This window comes from Panthera pardus, unplaced genomic scaffold (genome assembly GCF_024362965.1).
Source record: "Panthera pardus isolate Hobbes unplaced genomic scaffold, ASM2436296v1 HiC_scaffold_15, whole genome shotgun sequence".
Lineage (NCBI taxonomy): Eukaryota > Metazoa > Chordata > Mammalia > Carnivora > Felidae > Panthera > Panthera pardus.
Genome location: NW_026526710.1, coordinates 32,520,770 through 32,542,108, shown reverse-complemented (window position 1 = coordinate 32,542,108; position 21,339 = coordinate 32,520,770). Strand labels below are relative to the sequence as shown.

Sequence of the window (21,339 nt, the reverse complement as noted above, 5' to 3'; positions counted from 1 at the left end):
TGGGGCAAATCATAATTGTCTGCCATCTGACAGGAGGCCCAGGGAGAAAAGAAAAAAAAAAAAAGCATCACTTCTGTGATGTACAACTTGAATCTAATCATAAGGAAATATCAGACAAACTCAAAATGGGGAACATTTACAAAATAACTGGCCTGTGATCTTCAAGAGTGTCAAGGTCAAGTCCAGGGAAAGCTGAGGAACTGGTCCAGACGTAGGAGACTGCAGAGATAACTAAATGCAATCTGCATTCAGAAATAGATCCCTTCACCATAAAGGGCATTGTCAGGATAACGGGTATAACCTCAATGGGGTCTGCAGCTTGCATGGCAGTAAGGTATCGACTTTAACTTCCTGCCCTGAATGGTTGCCCTGAATGGTTGTGCATGGCATGATCTTGTTTGTAGGACATTACATACTAAAGTATTTGGAGGTGATGGGGTACCAAGCTGGTAAGGTACTCTATAATTCAGAAAGAGAAAATGTCTCTGAGCTGTACTTGCAACTTTTCTGTAAATTTGAGATAGTTCCAAATATTTCAGAAATGTATTTAAGAAAAGAAGAATTTCACTCGGTAGTGCTGAGAGAGCACAGGGAGATGAAGTAGTCATTAAACACGGGCATGTCAGCAAATAAGCCCACAGTCCAAATTAAATATTTCACATGAAACAGTTTAGGTTCAAACGAATATTGAAATGCCCCCAAAGTAGCAGCTTTAATCTCAGTAGCGAAAGGTAATTATGCTGAACAAAAATCAAACATGCTTTAAAACAGCAAAGCACGTTAGTGGAAAGAGTCCTTTGGTTAAGCCAAAGTCTCCGGTTTTAGGAACAGAACAAGGAAGGAGGAGAATAGGTCCTGCAGGAGGAGATGATGGGGTGTTTTGCTTGGTGAATTGATGGTGGCCCGCCACCACCAGGCCCTCCCTATAAATACGAGGCCTGCACAGCTCGAAAGCTTCCCAGACACCCCCACTGGGACTAAGTACTGCTCTGTGACATTTTCTTTTGCTAAATCAATCTAAAAGTCAGGGCACTCAGTCCCCTTCCCAGAGTTCAATACTCTTATTATCCACCAGGGACCTCTAATAACAGAAGTAGTAGAGGCTCCTCTGTGGGGCAGCTTGAGAACATAAATAATCTGGAGGCTTCCTCAGGAAGTTCTTTAATGAGGTAAAAATTTTAATATGATGTCTGCTTTCATATATTAAAGAATTCAACACGGCCCATAAAAACTGTCTTTATAAAACAGGTTTTATGAATGTAGGCCCTTGTCCTCTCTTTGTGCTTTATACAGTTCTAGTCACTGGTACCATCTACCGACACATGTGCTCCTTTCCTCTGTGACAGTGTATATTCACACTCCTGCTTCTTTACCCAGAGTGGCAGAATCTTACAGGGGACGTTTGGTAACTTAATTAGGTAAGTTCGAAGATGAGCTCACTAATAAACCACTATCAAGAGCAAATAAATTTTTTTACAGAGTAGTGTTTTTGTTAAAGTGCATGTGGATGTGTTTTATTTATTAAAGTTTCCCCCCCCCAAAAAGTACTTTAGTTACAAAGAAATCCCCTGCTTATCTCTGAGTGATAGTTTCATGGCTCAGTGAAAATGTAATTCTGTAGGTTCAAAGCATTCAAATACCTAAACATTTAACTGTGCACTTAATGATAGTAAATGCCATCTATAAAAATAAGAACTGACTAAAGTAAAATCGATTTGGTTTTCCCTTTTCTGATGGAATGCTGTCCATTGGTAGGTAAGGAAGTACCTTGATGGGAATGAACAGACCTCTCATAAAGTTTTAAAAATGTGGGTATTATTTCTATTGCAAGAAAGTACTTCCGTCATTACACCTAGGAAGTAAACTAGTTACTCTAACAACAGACTCTGGGGATAATGCTCAAAGGACCATCTTTGAATCTTTTAGAATCACATTTAATGAACCATATCCCCCAGCACCAAAACTACTCTCCGAAAGTAAGTTAAGCACTTTTGGAAGCTGTGTTAATTCTTCTTCAGGCCATTTAGCTAATTAATCCTTCAGAGCTCTAGTAAATTATTACTTCAGTATACTAAATAATAAATCCTCTGGCTGGATTACATGATTTTTTAAAAAACACCAAATTTAAGTGGGAGACATAGCATATTATATAACTTAATTTTTAAAAGCCAAATGCCCGAGGATATGCTGAGAGAAAACAGAATAGAGAGAAAAATACTAAATAAGCAAAGTAGAGAAGATAATGAGGTTTGAAAGGGTCCAGCTACTTGGATTAGGCTAGAAAAAGAAGACTCCAGGCAGAAGAAACCGTTCTTCAGACAGCAAGGTCTATACTGCATGCTCTGTTAGGCTGAAGCCAAACGGGGAGAGGCAGAGTTCAGTGGCAGGTGCCTGGCAAGTTCCAGAAGCTCAGAGGCCTCTAATGATAATCTAGAGAAAGGATACAAGGCCCTCTACTAACAGAATTTCAGATACATTTTAGCCGGGTAAGAGAGGGTAAAAGCAGTACATTTCCTCTCACTTCAGAGAGGGTAAAAATGTGAAACCACTGAAAAGTGAGTAGGGTCATCTCAAGTTGAGAGATATTATTTAAAAGATATCAAGAGAGAGGAGTAGAGAAATGTTGGTAATTATTTAGGAAACTTGTGGGTATGTGAGAAGGAGGGGTCAAGGATACCTCCAGGACTCTAGACTGAGTCCAGGTCAAAGATGGTGCTACACTGTTGGTGGGAATGCAAATTGGTGCAGCCGCTCTGGAAAGCAGTGTGGAGGTTCCTCAGAAAATTAAAAATAGACCTACCCTATGACCCAGCAATAGCACTGCTAGGAATTTACCCAAGGGATACAGGAGTACTGATGCATAGGGGCACTTGTACCCCAATGTTTATAGCAGCACTCTCAACAATAGCCAAATTATGGAAAGAGCCTAAATGTCCATCAACTGATGAATGGATAAAGAAATTGTGGTTTATATACACAATGGAGTACTACGTGGCAATGAGAAAGAACGAAATATGGCCCTTTGTAGCAACGTGGATGGAACTGGAGAGTGTGATGCTAAGTGAAATAAGCCATACAGAGAAAGACAGATACCATATGGTTTCACTCTTAGGTGGATCCTGAGAAACTTAACAGAAACCCATGGGGGAGGGGAAGGAAAAAAAAAAAGAGGTTAGAGTGGGAGAGAGCCAAAGCATAAGAGACTGTTAAAAACTGAGAACAAACTGAGGGTTGATGGGGGGTGGGAGGGAGGGGAGGGTGGGTGATGGGTATTGAGGAGGGCACCTTTTGGGATGAGCACTGGGTGTTGTATGGAAACCAATTTGACAATAAATTTCATATACTGGGGGAAAAAAAAAAGATGGTGCTACAGACTAAGGGGCTAGAGAGGAAGCACACTCAACACCTAGGAACAAAGAATTCAGCTGTAAAGGGGATGTGAAATCTAAAAAGTAAGAGAAGTAAGAGCAGGGAAGCTTCCGCTGCTTTGGGAGGTCCCTCGTTCCATTCAATCAACAAAATGTTGGCAACTATCTGTGGGGCACTGGTGTAGGAGGAAAGAATAGTGTGTGGGGGACGGCTGAGCATAGATGCCAGATGGTGAAGACAGGATGAGTTGAAAGCGAGTGAGAAAACAATGTCTCTCTCAAGAGACTGGAACTGTTGGTGGTGACTTCCAGTCACAGAGAACAAGACTCCTGAGTAAAGGAAATGTACACATAATGATCATGTAAAGTGGTATTCTGGACTGGATTTGGGAACAGAAAAGGGACATTAGTAGAAAAACTGGTGGAATTTGAATAAAGTACAAAGTTTAGTGATAGTGACGTACCATTGTTAATTTCTTAGTTCTGACAAATGTCCTGCAGTCATGTAAGATATTAATGTTTGCAGAAACTAGGCAAAGGACTGAGCTCTACTATTTCTGCAATCTTTCTCAAATCTAAAGTTATTCCACAATGACAAGTTTACTTACAAAAAAAAGGAAGAAATCCAAAAGCAGACATTCCAACCACATCCTTCTTTCCATAAATTGAAGCTTTGAGGAATTTATTTTTCAATATTTGCTTGACTGTACCATGATTACCTACTAATTGTGAAAAAAAAATACTTGCAAAATATAGGAAGCATTCTTTTATTTCACAACTTAGAAATAATAATCATTATAACACGTCGTTCCTTCTGTTCCATAGATATGTGCTTTTTTTCAATCATCACTGAGATTACTCTCCTGAGCTTTTCCCCCCCTTAATATGTTATCATAAACTTTCACTCCCGTGTAATTTAATTTTTTCCAAAAGCACTGAAGTGACCACACAATTGCTTACACACAGTTGTACCACAATGTCTTACCTACTCCAAATTTGTTGGACATTTAGATCATTTCCAACTTTTCTCCACTTATAATTAGTACTACAGTGAATATCATATGCATAAATTCAATGCGGATGACTTATTTCATTAGGAGGAATTCCAAAAAATGGAGTTCCTGAGCTGAAGGAAATGTTTATTTAACACTTTTGATAAATGCCATCACTATGTCCTCCAGAACAATGGAACAACTTATACTTCCAAGAGCAGTGTACTGGCAGCGCCCCCCACCCATCAGCAAACAGGATCAGCATTTTTGTAACTGTTGTCAATTGGAAGGCTAAGAAATGTTCATTATTACATTTAAATGTGTATTTCTTTGCTTTCTAGTAAGACTAAATGTATTTAACACATTTATATTTTAGCTACTTTTATTTCCTCTTCCATGAATTCCTGTTCATGTCCTTTGTTTTTGCGCTGAGATCTTAGTGCATTACTTCTTCTAAATCTGTTGTGTGTATGAACCTTCTTGATTTCCACTTTAATTTTTATTATGACATTCTTTGATTTACAAAGTTTGATTTGGATGTGTATACATGTCATTTTCCTTCATAATTTCTTCTACTCTTTTTATGTTTATACAGACCTCACTGCCCCGACACTCAACTAAACAAATATTAGCAGTAGCTAAAAAGAGCACTTAAAATTCACAAGGGGAGGGGCGCCTGGGTAGCTCAGTCAGTTAACCGTCCAGCTCTTGGTTTCAGCTCAGGTCATGATCTCACAGTTGTGAGACTGAGCTCCACATCAGACTCAGCAAGGAGCACAGAGCTTGCTTGGGATTCTCTCTCTCTTTCTCTCTCTCCCTCTCTCTCTGCCCCTTTCCTGCTCTCTCTTTCTCTTTCTCTTTCTCTCTCTCTCTCTCTCTTTCTAAATAAATAAACTTTTTAAAAAAATTTAGAAGGGGAAAAGCCAGATCACTTGTCCAACTGAAGAAATGAGTTGTTTTTATTTTCAAGATTTCAAATGTACACATCTGGGATTACACAGTGATTGACGACACTACTTCTATACCTTTAATCATACATAATTATTAACAAATACCGAGACAAACCTTTTCTTAGTGGTATCCAATACAATTACTAAATTTTTTCAATCACCAGGAATAACATAGCTCAGAAAGTCTCCAAAAGAACCAAAAAAAGTTAATCTCAGGGCATGACTGTCAGGAAAAATCTAGTTCAGCTAGTTCCCATGGACACAAAGAGCTATACGAGACAGCATTAGTACTTTAATTATTAGCAGTTATTCTTCCCATCCCATTTCTAAGCACGATTCATTTTCTCTACCTTTGTGTTAGCAGCTACAAAGGGAGAATGTTAAAGTAACAGGTAAAGTAGAAAGCGCATAGGCTTTAGAACTTGCTAGCTGTGGGTTCAAATCCTGGATCCACCATTCACTAGTTATTTACCCTAAATAAGTCAAATGGCCTCTGAATCAACGCTTCATCATCTGTGTAACACTGCAGTCAGTATTCGTGGCACAGACTGGGCACTCTATAAATGATTTGGTAATGATTTCCAAGGAAATGCCTTCCTTGTTGTAAAAGCAGGACTAAGAATTAAGTGTTTATTTTTCAATACAATTTTCTGTTCACATATAAATGTGCATGTGTACATTTGTTTGCTTTCCTTGTGTTATTAAGAAACTGGTAAGTGACTAAATCTTTTTTGTTTTGTAAGTAGCCTACAGAAAAAATTAAACAATTTCCAGAAACTATGGGAGGAAAATCCCCACTTTAATATGAAGATGATAGGCCATTTAGGGAATGGTTTCCTTCATCCCACTAAAAGTGGTACTTCAAAAGCCTCTCAAATAATTCAATTTGCATTTCAACTAGCAGTCTGTAGTATCTGTATGCACAAACCAAATCCCATCCTTCCTGTAAACATGGAGCTAACTTCAGTAGTTGGGGCAAACAGCAACAACCTCAGATTTGAGAAGAATAAACCACTGGGGAAACTTTTGAGAATGGACCACTACCCATAAAAACAACTCTGACAATGGAAGAACAACAGCAAAAAGTCACTTTGTATTGAAACTGAAAAACTATTTATGATAAATATATATTCGGCTATAATGGAACTATAAATACTAAATTTAAAAAATCTTAGTTTTAAGGACTGAACATTCTTAAATTGTTGGCCTAACTCTGCGTCTTCTTCTTCTAGAATAAATGTTTTAGCCATGGAATAAGAGAATCTAAAACAATTTGCATTCGTGTGAAAATACAGCAGCAGAGGAGAACAACAACATAATAAATCACAACCTATTTCTGAGAAGAAAAAAAAAACAATGTTTAAAAAAGCCCCGCTGTTAGGGCCAGGTAGAGTCCAAATTTATTTCTAGAATTCCAGTGTTGCATAACTGAAGTGTATTTCAATGGAGCTGAACATCAAGTTACATAATTACCAAATTACTGCATTCTATTTTGCTTTCTCAGCAAAGAACATGATGGGTCTGGCTGACGGCGACAGAAGAAAAGAATTAAAGCAGCATATTTTGCTTATAGCAGAAAACAACTTTTATTTTAAAAGCATTTAGATGGAAGATCACAAATTTTCAATTTTTTGTCCCTAAACTAAGCAATATAAAATGGTCTTTAAAAACCTCAATTTTTGTTTGTCATTTTTTCAAGGTATTTTTAGTTGTTGCCATTGTTTATTTTAAAAAGCTCACTCAACAAATACTTAACATATGTTAAAAAGATCATTAGAAAAGACTTATCAAATTTATATGCTTCCTTCCCATGGAGAGTAGCACAAATGTTGGACATTCAGCTACATTTTACAGAAAATTTAATAATGGAAAATATATTCCAGGAAAATATCATCTGCACTTGTTGATTTAAATTTAAAGCATCAGAGAATTAGCTGAATATTAAAAAGTTGTTATCTAAAACTTATTGATGTATTAATAACCATAATGAGCGATATTCATTTTAGAGCAAGTGTGCATCCTCCTCTAAAACATGACTTCAACGGAACACAAATGCAATCATTAGAAGATTAAACTACTCCGGGAAGAGCTTAAACAAAGAATTATAATAAACTAAGTAGCATCTCCCATTGTCTTGTTCTCTGGGAAGGTTTACAAATCGGAAGTTATTTTACTTAAAGCATTTTTAAAAAGCAAATAAACGAGATCAGAGCATCAGACTTTTTCTTGATGTATATTATGTGAAAATCTCAGATGACTAGGATGGTCTACAGAGGGGTATGGAACACAATGTCAATAAATGATACTATGATTATACACTGAAATAAACAAACCTAAAACAATGAAAGCTACCTAACAAAAACTACACTTAAAAGTTGTTCATTGTTGTTCACAGACTAAAACTGTAAGGGATGGTCATGATTACCGTGACTCAATGGGGTGGCACCATCCCTGGGCTTCTTTTCTTCTTCAGCTTGCTCCTAGAACACAGAAAATGTGGTTTAGACCATATTTTTGGATACATATTGGACACACCGGAAAGACCTCTTCTGTGTGCAGGAAGCCAAACCATGAAAAGCACTGTAAAGGCAGCAACAATCCATGAGAAGCCAATGCCCTCAGCTGGGTGTGCGACCTCAGAGGGCACACCATGATCCATCTGGACATGGCAGGAATCCTCTATTACTGTCTTAACTCTTTTCTGGCTAAAGTATGAGAGAGAGTAAGGTTCAATAATAGTTAACACAGAAGCTGATAAGGACGCCTCCCTACTGCCTGTGTGTGACACTGCGCCAGAGGCAGGCTGATGGAAGAGTCAAGTCCCACACCACAGCCAAGCCTCCTTCAGCCGACCGGCATCTATGACAGTTTATTAAGGCTCAGTCAAGATAACGTTATCTAATTTTAGGCAAACTGACCTCCTGAGAAGAGACAAATGACTTCAAAGATTCCTTTGAAAAAACCCCAGACTGCATATGACAAACAATACAAGCGCCCAGAAAGACCATGGCAGAGCTTCTCTCCACCGAGCAAGCAATTCATCAGACATTCTCACAGCAACTCTCGAAGAAAGGCTGACCACCTAACAAACACTAAGGGAACAACTTCTTTTTGAAAGATACTCACAGTAACAAAGAGCGTTTGTTAGTGGGTACTCAGAAATGTGTTTCATTTACACAATTTTGTAGTCATAAACACTGAATGCCCCCCATTCAAACTCATAATTATACACTTAAAAATTGAGGAGCAGAGTTTCCCAATTTTAAAATCCTCCAAATGAAGGGTTTCAGTGGGCTCTGAACTCACTTTTGGAAATATAAATATGCAATACCTCTGATTAGTTCCCAAGAAAAACTGTCATCAGGGAAGATGAAAAGTCAGCAGCTGAAATACACAAAAACCTTCACATAACTGACAGGGGTGCTGAGAAATGAGTGTCATGATTAGCAGGTTTGGCTAACAACCGTTTCTTCAGATTAGGCCTGTTTACTCTTGGGACATATCTTTTTAAGCTATGACAAGGGTGACTGACCACCCCAGTTTTCCCAGGACTGACATAGCCACAGCACTGAAGCCTGCATGTGGGGAAGCCCTAAGTTCTAGACAAACCAGGATACCCAGTGATCCCGGCTATGACAACCATTACAACCGAACCTAAAAAAACAGACTTCAGATAATGCCAACACAAAGCTTTGAATCAAGCTTTCAAAAAAGAATCATGCTTGCTAATATTTTAATGAGAGCAAACTTGTTTGTAACTGTTAAAATAAATAGCGTTGATTTCATTTTTCTATGACACTTTCTTAGTTTCTTTTTTGGTTTATGGCTTTGAGGTGCAAAATACAATTTGAGTAATAGTAAATCATACAATTCTCAAATAAACAAATAACCCACATGTATTGAGATATGTGATTAATGTTTCTTTATTGATGGGTAAGCACACCAGGCTGCCACTTGCTGATACAGCCAGATACATTTGATTGGGAAAGCTTGGTATCTTTCTATACATATAATTTGTTTTTTTAAGTTCATATGGCTTAAGGTAAAAATATACAGAGAAACAAATAGAGTGAAAACTTTCCCACCCATCTTCCCCACTCTGGCCAACTCATAACAACTCCACCTGGAAATCACAGTTACTAGAGTCTAATATGTCTTTGTAAAGTTTTCTTTATAAAAACACAAAGAAACATGAATATATGTTCTTATCGTCTTGCTTTTATGCACAAAGGTCACACATCATAATACAGTTTTTTCCCTCTCTTTTCATTTAACAAAATACCTCAGAGATCTTTATCAGATTATGAAGAGCATTCTTGTTTGTTCTTCACAGCCGCACAGCATTACACTGAATGGATATTTCATGATTTACTTAACTGATTCCATATTTATGGATATTTGGGCTATTTCCAATCTTTTTTTCCCCCAGTCATATAATGCTACAGTGAAAAACCAGCACGTATGTCATTTTGCATATGTGCAAGGGTATCTATGGAATGACTTCTCAGGAGTGAAACTGCCAGTCAAGAGACTCGTGCTTTCCTGCTGCCAATCCCCACACGAGCTTTCCCACTCAACAGTCTCACAAGCCTTGGATCAGTGCCTGCTTTCCCACAGCCTTGTCACCAGGGTGTGTTATCAAATTTTTGGATTTTTGCCAAGATGGCGAGTGACAAACATCTCACTACAGTTAAATGTGTGTTTGTTACATTATGAAGAAACTGAAGATCACTTTGTATATTTAAAGCCACTTGTATTTCCTTCTCTGTGAAATATCTTTTTACATCCTTAGTCCGTTTTCTGTTGGAATGATTGCTCATCTTTGGGTCTTGATAAATGAGGAAGATTAGTCCTTTGTCTACATTATGAGATGCATTATTCTTTTTCCCCAGTTTGTCATTTGTCTTTTTCATTTTTCTTACGGTATTTTTTAATATGTAGGGATTTTTGTTGTTTAAGAAATGAAATTACAAACTTTTCTTTCGTGGCTTCTCAATTTGAATAATCATTAGAAAATCCTTCTCCACTCCCAAATTATAAAAACCTTCTACTTTGTTTATGTCTATTACATTTACGGTTTATTTTTTCACATCTGAATCTTTGATAAATCTGAATCTGAGCCAGGATATAGTGTGAAGTAAACATCCAGTATTTTCACCCAAGTGGCCCTTCACCTCTCCCAACATGTATGGACAATATACTGAACTCCCATGTGCATTTGCTCCTACTTCTGGCATGTCTCTTCTGTTTCTTTGTTTATCTGTCTTTTCAGTTAGCAGTACCACACTGTTTTAATTATGACAGCCTTGTGTTTTAATATGATTCCTAGACTGTTTAGCGTTTACCCACAATAAGCGAGTTCCCTTCTGTTCAAGTTTTAGAGTCAGGCATCTGAGGGTTCATCCCCAATCCACCTTACCGGTGGTATGACGCTGACCAAGTGACCTAATTTCTGCGAGCCTCAGTTTTCTAATCTGTGATCTGGAGACCATCTTAACTTCTTTACTGAATTACTCCAAGGAATAGAGATCCACAGGTAAAACCTGACTGCAGCCCGTAACACCTGGCAGACTCTCCATGGTAGCTGTCACAGTTATTCTGCCAGATTTCAAGCTGCAGACTTGAAATGGATCCAGACTTAATAAAAATTAAGTTAGCCTTCCTATTTGTGTTTACTGACTGAAGAAACGTATCTCAAATGAACAGAATCTCTGATGAAAGAAAAATTCTGAGAGAGAGTAGAGAAGAATCTTAAACCACTAACTGAATTAATTACCTATTTAACAAATTTATTGAGCAATTCTTATATGGCAGGAAATGCACTGGATTTTAAGGCGCAAATGAAACACAACACCCAGTGTTTGTTCACTGACCACCCATCATCTGATAGGCGTTTACTACTGAATGGCTGACTGAGGAAAGAATGAAGCCTTACATTTACTCTTCTGTCCCCCCAGCTCCTTATGACATACATTCTCACCCCCACTGCGACAACCCTGCAGCTGCCCGTTCTCCATGCACCACTCTGGCCTCACCTCTGCCTTCCTGCCTTCATGCCTCTCATGTGCAAGCATCCCCACTGCTCTCCGGACTTTCTGTCCTGCCCACCCCCTGTTCTGTTCGCTCTGACACCTGCCAACCCACTCTCAGTCTCACAGACAAGATGACCAATGGATCCACATCTCCCTCCACCATGTTTCAAACCTGCAGATCCAAAGTCCCACTACACAGCTTCATCTGGATGCCTTACAAGCTCTTGAAACTCAGTAATTACCAAAGGGAATTCATCATTTCACTCTGAACCTCTTCTTAACCCCTGCCCAAAGTTCCCCAAACTCACTCTGCACTTTGTTTCACCCACACTGCCTCCTCCACCAGCTACTCTCCTTGCGGATTCTCAGATGACCCTAATGAGCAATGCCCTTGTAGAATCCCCTCCCCTGAGCGGAGGTGAAATTTGTAACTTACTTCTAGACCATAGAATATGCCAAGGTGATGGGACAGTCAGTTTCTCAACTGCATTACAATATATGACTCCACACTAGCTGACTAAAGCAGGAGGATCTCCGGCCTTGAAATAGCAGGCTGCCATGCAGTGAGAGGACCCCATGACAAGGAACTGTGCAGGGCCTCTTGGAGCTAAGACTGGATCTTGCTTGAGAGCCAATGAGAAAATGGGACCCACATTCCTACAACCACAAAGAACAGAATTCTGTTGACAACCACATGAGCTTGGAAGAGGCCATTGAGCTCCAAAAAGATCTCAGCCAGACCAACACTTTGATTTTACCCTTTGATACCCCAAGCAGAAAATTCATTTAACTCATGCCTAGAAGACTGACCTATGGAAAGTGTGAGGTAATAATAAATGGCTGTTTTAAGCCACAAAGTTGGTGGCAATTTGTTAAGCAGCAATAGAAAACTAATACATGCCTATTTATCCTTTAGAAGTTAACACAAGGAGGTCTCTTTCCTCTTACTTCCTCCTCCCCTCTCCGCCCATGTTAAACTGGGTAACCTACTGAATCCTGGAAATTCCCTGTACAAATCTCTATTATTGGGCCTATCATCTGTCTTATTGGACTCACCTGCTTTGAGGAACTTACTGAAGGCACAGTCTCAACCATCTTTCATCCCCAAAAGGTAACTTGGCACCTAGTCTAGCTCAACAAATATTTGCTGAATGAAGGCATGAATGCAAGTACTTTTCCACCTGGTAGATTTCACATCCAAAGTTATCACGCAATTAATAAATAGCATCCTGATACAACATACTATAACCTAGAGCTTGTCAAAATTTAACATGCATATGAATCACCTGGGTATTTTGTTAAAATGCAGATCTTGACTCTATAGGTCTGGAATAGGGCCTGAGATTACCAGTGTCCACCAAGCCCCAGCTGATGACACTTCTGAAGGTCTGTGGACCACAGCATGAGCTGTACAGCCACCATCTTCCAGGCAGAGGGTGAGAGTAGAGAAGCCATCCTATCTACCTCTGTTCTACTGCATGTGAAATGATGAACTGAATCGGTCTAATTTTCTATGGCAGTTCTTTACCCCAATTTCATCCCTTTTTACCCACTCAATACACAGGAAATTTACATAATTTGAAACAACACCAGTCTCTTCTCATAAAGGTTTTACTGCAAAAACTGAAATGGTAACAAGAAATAGTATTCAAGAGTTGATTATGTGAGCACAACAGCTACTGAAGCATTTTTATAATCACTGTATCATTCAAATATAAAAAGAAATATATAATATGCTGTCTGTCACTCCGTTAGTGGATTAGGATGTTTGGTTCACACTTCTTTATTTGCTATTGAAATTCTGCCTAGATAGAAGAAACATATCCCTCCCAGAAATAACATTACCTCTCACTTCAGAGTTAAATTATCCAAGCTCCTTATGTACATATGTTGTTTTTTTTGGATGGATCAGGTTATAGATATGTAGACATATATATGAAAGGTCACCGTTTTGTATTTAAGAATAAATTTATATTTCTCTTAAGACACACCGACCTCATTTTTTTGGAAAATTTTGCAAATAAAAGAGGATTTAATATCTTAGATCAGAAAAATGCTGAATTTGGGGTCAGGTGACCCAAGGTCAAGTTCCAATCCCACCCACAAAGAGGTATGTAACCATGAACAAATGACATATGTTATCTGCACCTACTTTTTCTTGTCTATAAGAAAAGGGATTGGACCAAATGTTCTCCTGCAACAGGAACTCCTGCAAGTTTTAACATTCTGTGCTTCTGTCTGAGCTAATTAATTATTTCATCAAGGTAATAAATCCACACTGCTATTAATGACTAGAGAGTTAATTTTTTTAAAAAGGAAAGGAAAAATGAGCACTTTTCCTTATCTTCCCAGACAGAACACTTAAGGAAATCAGTATGAGTTGAGAAAAATAAAACCATTACTGTGATTTCTCAGGTTTCAAACTTTACTCTTGAAAACTGAAAATAAAGCTTCAGGAAAAAAAAAAGTGCTCTGAAAAAGGGAAGAGAGTGGTTTAAGGAACATAAAATAAGTCTTGCTATGGTGCATTTCCATTCACCAATTTAAAATCCATCATTTAGGAAGAGAGGATGATGAGGTGAGATAATAACCAAAAGGCTTCATGTTCTGCTGCCTCCTGATGGACCCGGATGCATCATATACTTTTACTACAAGTTACAGTGACTTTTCTAATTAATAAGTGTCGACATTTCCCTGTCTATGAATTCCAATCAAGGAAGCAAAACAAAAGATTTTCACCTACTGATATGTGGTTTGCAATTTCAAGTCTTTGCCCTGGAACTTCCAGATACTGCCCCTTCCTTTCTTTCACCCTCAGACCAGTCCCTGGAGCACTGGAGGATTTTCCAGCAACCACTGTTCCTCTCCCATAAGAATACAGGATGACACCTATTGGTTTCATGGACAGTGGAAAACACTGAAATCCCCTTCGATGACTCCAGTAACAAACTACCATTTGAATTTCACTTGCTGTCTCAAGTCCACTTTTCAAATTCTCTTTTTCTCTGATTCAATGTGGGTGACAAATTGAAGACAAATGAAATTAACCTTTCAGATAAAATAAAAAAACAGAAAAGGATTATTTTTCGTTGCTCTACTGCAATTCAGATGGAGACAGAGAGAAGGAAATGATCTCATTTTATTCAAATATTCAATATTCATTGTGAGCAAAAACTATTTTTCAATGGCAGTCATCTCTGGATCTGTTAGCATCACTCTACCTGAATAAAAACAAAATCCCATGTTAGAGGCCTAGACTCTGAGGAGGAAGGCTGTGATATAATTGTTACAAATGGTATGTGCCCTGTTCAGGGCCAGCTAGGAGCAGGGTTCCGGGGGGGGGGGGGGGGGCGGGGGGAAGGAAATCCCAGGCATATTTAAACCAGTATCTGCTAAGATGTCTATAAAAAATCAAAGAGAAAAAATCTAAAATAGCTCTATAAATATCTCCTCTCTATGGTTCCCCCATACATATTTTTTGAGGTGGTGGAGGGGCACAGGGAGACGGAGAGAAAATCTTAAGCAGGCTCCATGCTCAGTGCAGAGCCCGACATGGGGCTCGATCTCACAACTGTGAGATGGTGACCTGAGCAGAAATCAAGAGTCAGATGCTTAACCGACTGAGCCACCCAGGAGCCCCTAGTTCCCCCATATATAAATGCATTCTATTGGCTGATGCAAACTAGTATATCAGTCATGTGTAGGGCAACAAAATGATAAAAAATTAAGTACTACTGAAGATTAAGAAACGAAGGTAACCTTACCCTAAACATTTTCTCACTAATTAAGGATATTACAAAATAATTTCATTACATTATGCCCAAGTAAAAGCCAACCACAGCTCCCTCCTGCCAATACGTATATCAAGTTCAGCAGATACAATATCAAGTACAACTTCCTCTGCTCTATCTTCAAGACTCTCTAAGCTTAACCACTCACGTCCATCCTAGTCATCTTGCTATTTCATTATGTACCAAATCTTAGACTCACTGAAATGGAAAGACCCTTAAGATATTTTAATCTAAGACTCTGGTTCTATAAATAAAAAAGCTGAGGCTCAGCCTGGTGAAGGACTTAACCTTGGTCATAGAGCTAATAATTATCATCAGAGCCAAAAACTGAAATCCAAATATTCTGACCCCCAGCCCAACACTCATTCTGCAAAACTGCCAACAGCAACATCTGCTCAATGAGACAAGTAATTATAATCTTGTCATTTATCACATATGTCATATTTGCTTCCAACCCCATACCTTTACTCATGCTGCTTCCTTGGCCCAGACAATCCCTCCTCTGACCTTTCAACTTCCTTATCTCTCAAGGTTAGTTGCCTAGATAGCACCCAGATGTTAAAACACAAATAAGTTATACTCTCGCATATTGCCTCTTACTAAATTGGATTTTTTTTTTACCAGGTTGGACGTAAGAACCATTTGTTACAGTAGCATTAAATATGCATTAAATTTTATTTGTTAAATAAATTAAGTAAAGCATTAAATATGGACATCTTAGGTATTCCTCACCCTTCAAAGTCTATACATGAGCCCCTAATGATTCTACCTGGCCCTGAAGGTTGAATGTACCTATAAACACTAATGTGTATAAGCAGTTAGTTGTCTCACATTACCCCCTATAAGTTCTTTTCTCTCTAATAATAATAAATTTATTTTTCAGATTTATTCAGATCCTTTAGAGAACAAATAATGTCTCATATTTCTATTTCTCAAACTTCCTACTTCAATAATCAGATATAGATTCATAGATTTTAAAAGGTTCAGAAGAAAAGAAAGAATGGGAACCAGTATTTATTCAGTATTTTACATACACAATTATTTTATTCTGATATACTCAAATAAAATTTCCTTTTTTACTTGGTAAACTTGCATTTTTATGTAGGAAATTTGAAATTTTACAGCTTATATATGGTTTGGGGTTTCATGCACACCAAATGCACACCAAACATCTATGAAATCTCCTTGAAAAAAAAATGCTTAGTTTCCCCAATTATCGTGTGCCTACACTTTGCCAGTCAATTCTAATGGTGGTTGAGTGGAAAAGACTAACAAATAGCACTGAAAAGGGCACTTGTCTTTGTGTTAGATATATGGAAAAGCATGACATGTTAGGGAATATAACAGGGGCAGGGAAACTCCTCTCTCCAAATCTGCGGCAGCACTATGGGGCATGGTAAACAAAGCTCATTCACATGACGGATTTCAGTAAACAAAGGCATAAGACATGCAATAAAACCTAAGTGAAAGAAGCACTCTTGCAGATGCTGTTAGAGTATACACTGGGGTGACTGCTCTGGAAGATGACATAAAAGGCTTATCAAGACTTTACATGCACATAGCCTTTAGTATGACACGTCTACTAGTAAGATTTGATCTTTGAATCAACTGCAAAAGTATATCAAAATATATGAATGCAAACTTTTGGTTTTAATACAGAATTATAACAACAAAAACTAAAAATCATCTACATGTTTGGAGTAGAGTACTGCTTCAATAAATTATGGTACATTCACAGTATGGAATATTAAGCACCACTGAAAACAATGGAAATATCTGCATCTCTAAGACATATGTGTTTAACTGCAAGAAAAAGCAAGAAACAGAACAAGAAATAAAGTATGAGCACATTTGGGTACATGTATGCATTCATGCCTGTATTATGTATGTATGTATAAAGGGTTTGGGTTTTGTAGCTTCCTTTTTTTTTTTTTTTTTTTTTGCTTTGATTCCTATATAGATTCACAAGAAAATGTAAACAGTGATCGTACCTTTAAAAAAAGATTTGGGAGTTAGCATGTGTGTGAGTGGGTATGATAGAGAATTTACTTCTTATTTTCATACTATATATTATTTTTTTAACTATGTGCCTATTCATAGAAAAATGTAAATAAATGCTTTTAAAATTCTACAAATACATAAAATAAATACTAGTATACGAAGACTCATTGACAGATATTATTATCAGCCTCTGAAAATTATAAGACACTGAAGATATGAAATTACTACCTCAAAAGCAGATGTTTAGAAAGTACCCAACTGTTCATTAGTTTCATCTTTAATGTGTTTAATCTATCAATGCTATTTTGCTTAATTAACTGGAAATTTGACTTGTAAACTCATAAAGGTAACAGAGAAAGTAAAGAATATTATTGATATTTCAAGCAAATTCCAAACATAATTTTAGTAGGTTAACTCAAACATAACTGAACCCCTTCCTCTACATAGTGAATACAGCCACAGATGTAAATCAGCTTACTGTATTAAACTATTAAATTTAACTAATTACACTGGACATTGTAATTGGAAATGAGCCCCTAGCTGTCAGTATAATGTGGAATTCATCCTAAATGCATGTCTTTTCTATTATCCTGTGTGAATATTCTCTTTTTTAATGTTTTTATTTATTTATTTTGAGAGAGAGTGATAGAGAATGAGTGGGGGGAGGGGCAGAGAGAGAGGGTGACAGAGAATCCCTCTAGCATAAGAGCCTGACATGGGACTTGAACCCATGAACCATGAGATTATGACCTGAGCCAAAATCAAGAGCCAAACGCTCAACCAACTGAGCTACCCAGGTACCCCATGAACACTCTTTAAAATAATTATATGTTCCAAACACTTCAAAACTCAAATCAGTAGTATAGTCCTTTGAAATGTCATTATCTACTATTCATCAAAGAAGTCCATTTGACTGAGGTAGCCATTAAACACTAGGAACATCATTTAACAGATATTTTTGGAAATCCAGGCATGTAAGGTGCCACATTCAAACAGCACCTATGTAAGTGTTGAGCACTTCTGGGGTTCAAAAATGGGAAAATCCCCATACGGAATGGAAATAATGGTAAAATCACTGGCATCAACATAGGCCTTAAGAGAAAACTGGAATTTGTGCCAATACAGAAAAGACAGAAGGTTGAATATTCGTGTTGTAGGGCAAGATAACAGAAGTTCTGAGAAGGGACAGTAATAATTTTAGCAGCTTAAAAGGAAATGATACTGAGAAAAGGTAGCAAATATGTTTGGATAGGAGAGGTGATCTCAAATACTAAACTAAAAAATAAAAGAAATATTCAGCAGCCAATACTGATTAACTATAGGACTATTGGTAGAGGCAGGATAGACCTAGCTATTTCCTTAGGACAACGGTTCTCAATCATGAGTGTGTACCACAATCACCAGGAGGCCCTGTAAAATATAGACTGCTCAGCCTCACTTCAGGGTATCTGATCCAGTAGGTCTGGAGTAAAGACCAAGAATTTTCATTTCTAACAAACCCTCAGGTTTGTTGATGCTGATGCTGTTGTTCTGGAGACCAGAGCTGAAGAACCACTATGCGAGAACAACTGAGAGCACATCAAATACCTTGTCTCTTCAGAGGGCATGACACAAAACACCAGAAATGCTGAGAAAAATGGCATCCTCACATAACTTGAGACAGGTTCAGGCCTTCCTAAGTCTGATCCAAGCAACCCTCACACTCAACTCTCATGGAACTGATCTATGAAATGCAACCAATGTGGACTTCTGGGGAAATGGTCCTTGGTCCCACGTTAACCACCCCACCTCCCAGTGAGTCTGACCAAAGGAAACAGTTCTGTAACTAGACACAGACCTACACTTATCATCTTAAAACCAACCATGGACAAGATCATCACTTGATATGTCTTATTTAATTCCCAGAGTTCAATAAACTGTACCTATTTGACAAAGATTGTGTGACACCATGTCACTTCACCAACTGCAGTGTGAAAATGCATAACAACCCACATTAAGACCCCAAAACCAATACATGATGAAAGCCCATGAGAGGGTCACTAATGAGAATGTTCTAATAGCCCACTATCCCCAAAACAGTCATTATGGAGGTTGCCTGGTCACTTCTTTCCCCTTGAAATTTGTAGGAATACAAACAGTTGCCATAGGGAAAGATCACAGGATGCATATTAAGAAGCAAGATGCATTATTAAACCCTCTGGCTGTCAAGATATCACTGTGAGGTATTTTTTAGATGTGATAAACATTCAAATAGAGGAAGTTAAGATGGTGAAGAAGTAGGGGGACTGGGATTTCCCTTGTCCCTCAAACACTGCTGTATTGAGGTCATAACACTTGAAATACTCAGGAATACAGTCTTCAGAGTGACAGAAAAATCTCCACAGGTGGATGGAGACAGCTTGGCGGGACAGAAGTGCATGTCTGTGAATTGGGGGAGATAAAATAGCATAGGCACAGCGGGGAGGGAACCCCTTAAGTGGAGGGACAAAAGGGAGAGAAAGAGAGGCTGTCGAAGTGTGGTATCGTGTTACGACAAGAGAGAAACCTCTATGGACCATGGACTGGAGAATGAGAAATACAGAAAATACCAGTTTCTACTTTGCAAACAGCCTTAGGAGCTGAAGATCGGAGTTTTCAGGGTTGTGTGACTTTCTCCAGACCAAACCCCACACGGTGTGCATGCACCTGAGGGGTGGGAGCCAGCCCCGGGACACTTGGAGAGAACGGTCCCCTCCCTGGAGTACTGTACAAATAGGGTTTATTGCCACCCACCCCAAGGACAAAGACCCTGCAGGCACCAGCCAGAGGCCCTTTGTCAGCAGGGAGGAGTGGGACTACCCCAGAACCAGGCCCAGGTGGAGGAGGGATCCTTTCACACATGTAGTTTTGAATCCCAGCCCAGGGTCTGGGAGGCACGGGACACTATGGAGCAGGACAAGCCAACTGCCCACCCCTACTCTGTGAATGTTGCCTGAACAGAGTGATTTGAGACACTTGGTCTGGTCTGGGGAGGAAAGATTCGGGTGTCACCATTTTTCTCCCCATCACCCACATGGCGGGGCTTCAGGGAACAGGACAGCGGGAGGTGGACCCGCTTACACCAACCCCTGCCACTCCGTGTCTGGTTACTGCTTATCTACTGGAGCAGGACAAACACTGAGTGAACCAGATGGCCTCTCCTCCAGACCAGCACAGCTACCAGTCCCAGAAACAAACAGACAACTGTCCTGCAGTTTTGTATGTTAGTCTGGTATTTTTTTTTCTCTCTTTGCTTTCCTTCTCTTTTCCCTTCTAAACCCTTTGGAATCAGGCTCATAGTTTCTGATTTTATTTTTGGCTAATTCTTATCTATATCTATATCCCTTTTTTTCTTTCTTTCTTTCTCTGTTATGTTGTTTGTTTAATCAGGTATTTTTACTCAATATTTCTTTGATTGTCTGCCTGGTCTTTTTTGCCCCTTTCATTTTTCTCTTTGTATGGAGTTAGGTCACCTGCCCTTTCCTTTTTTCCAGGCTTACTTCAAAGAACAAATCAAAGCATACCGGGAAGAAGGTCCAAACAATCCACCACTACCAGCAGTGGGATAGAGCAGCCAAATACGCAACAACAGAGTACATGCAAAACACTCCAAAAACACTTTATGAAGTGCCACGCTCTAGACAATGTATGACCCCTTTTTAATATGGTGGTATCACAGGTTCAGGACACATAACAAGCTATTAAAACATGTAAAAGACAGAACCCTAACCAAAATGATGAAATGGAGGAATTCTCCTCAATGAAAATTCCAGGAAGAAATGACAGCCAGAGAATTGCTCAAAACAGATCCAAACAATATATGTGAACAACAATTTAGAATAACAGTCATAAGACTAATAGCTGGGCTTGAAAAAAAAAAGTATAGGAGACAGCAGAGAATCTACTGCTGTAGAGATTAAAGACCTAAGAAATAGTCACAAAGAATTACGAAATGTTGTAAATGAGATACAAAAAAACTAGCAGCAGTGACAATCAGGATGGAAGAAGCAGAGGAGCAAATAGGTGAAGTAGAAGATAAAATTATGGAAATGATGCAGATGAGAAAAAGAAGGAAAGGAAATTACTAGATCACAAGGGGAGAATTAGAGACCTAAGTGATTCAATGAAATGAAATAATAGCCATATCATAGGAGTTCCAAGTTAGAAAGACTGAGAGAAAGGGGTAG

General features: G+C 38.5%; 1 protein-coding gene across 3 annotated transcripts in view; it reads right to left on the bottom strand.

Moving 5' to 3' along the window:
* The window catches only part of L3MBTL4 (L3MBTL histone methyl-lysine binding protein 4), a 442,113-nt gene that overhangs the window by 330,589 nt on the left and 90,185 nt on the right, over positions 1-21,339 (bottom strand). For all 3 annotated transcript variants that reach the window (XM_019418424.2, XM_019418426.2, XM_019418425.2), the window contains exon 4: positions 7,736-7,790. In XM_019418424.2, coding sequence (XP_019273969.2) covers positions 7,736-7,790 — 55 coding nt within the window. The remainder of the gene's footprint in view (positions 1-7,735; positions 7,791-21,339) is intronic.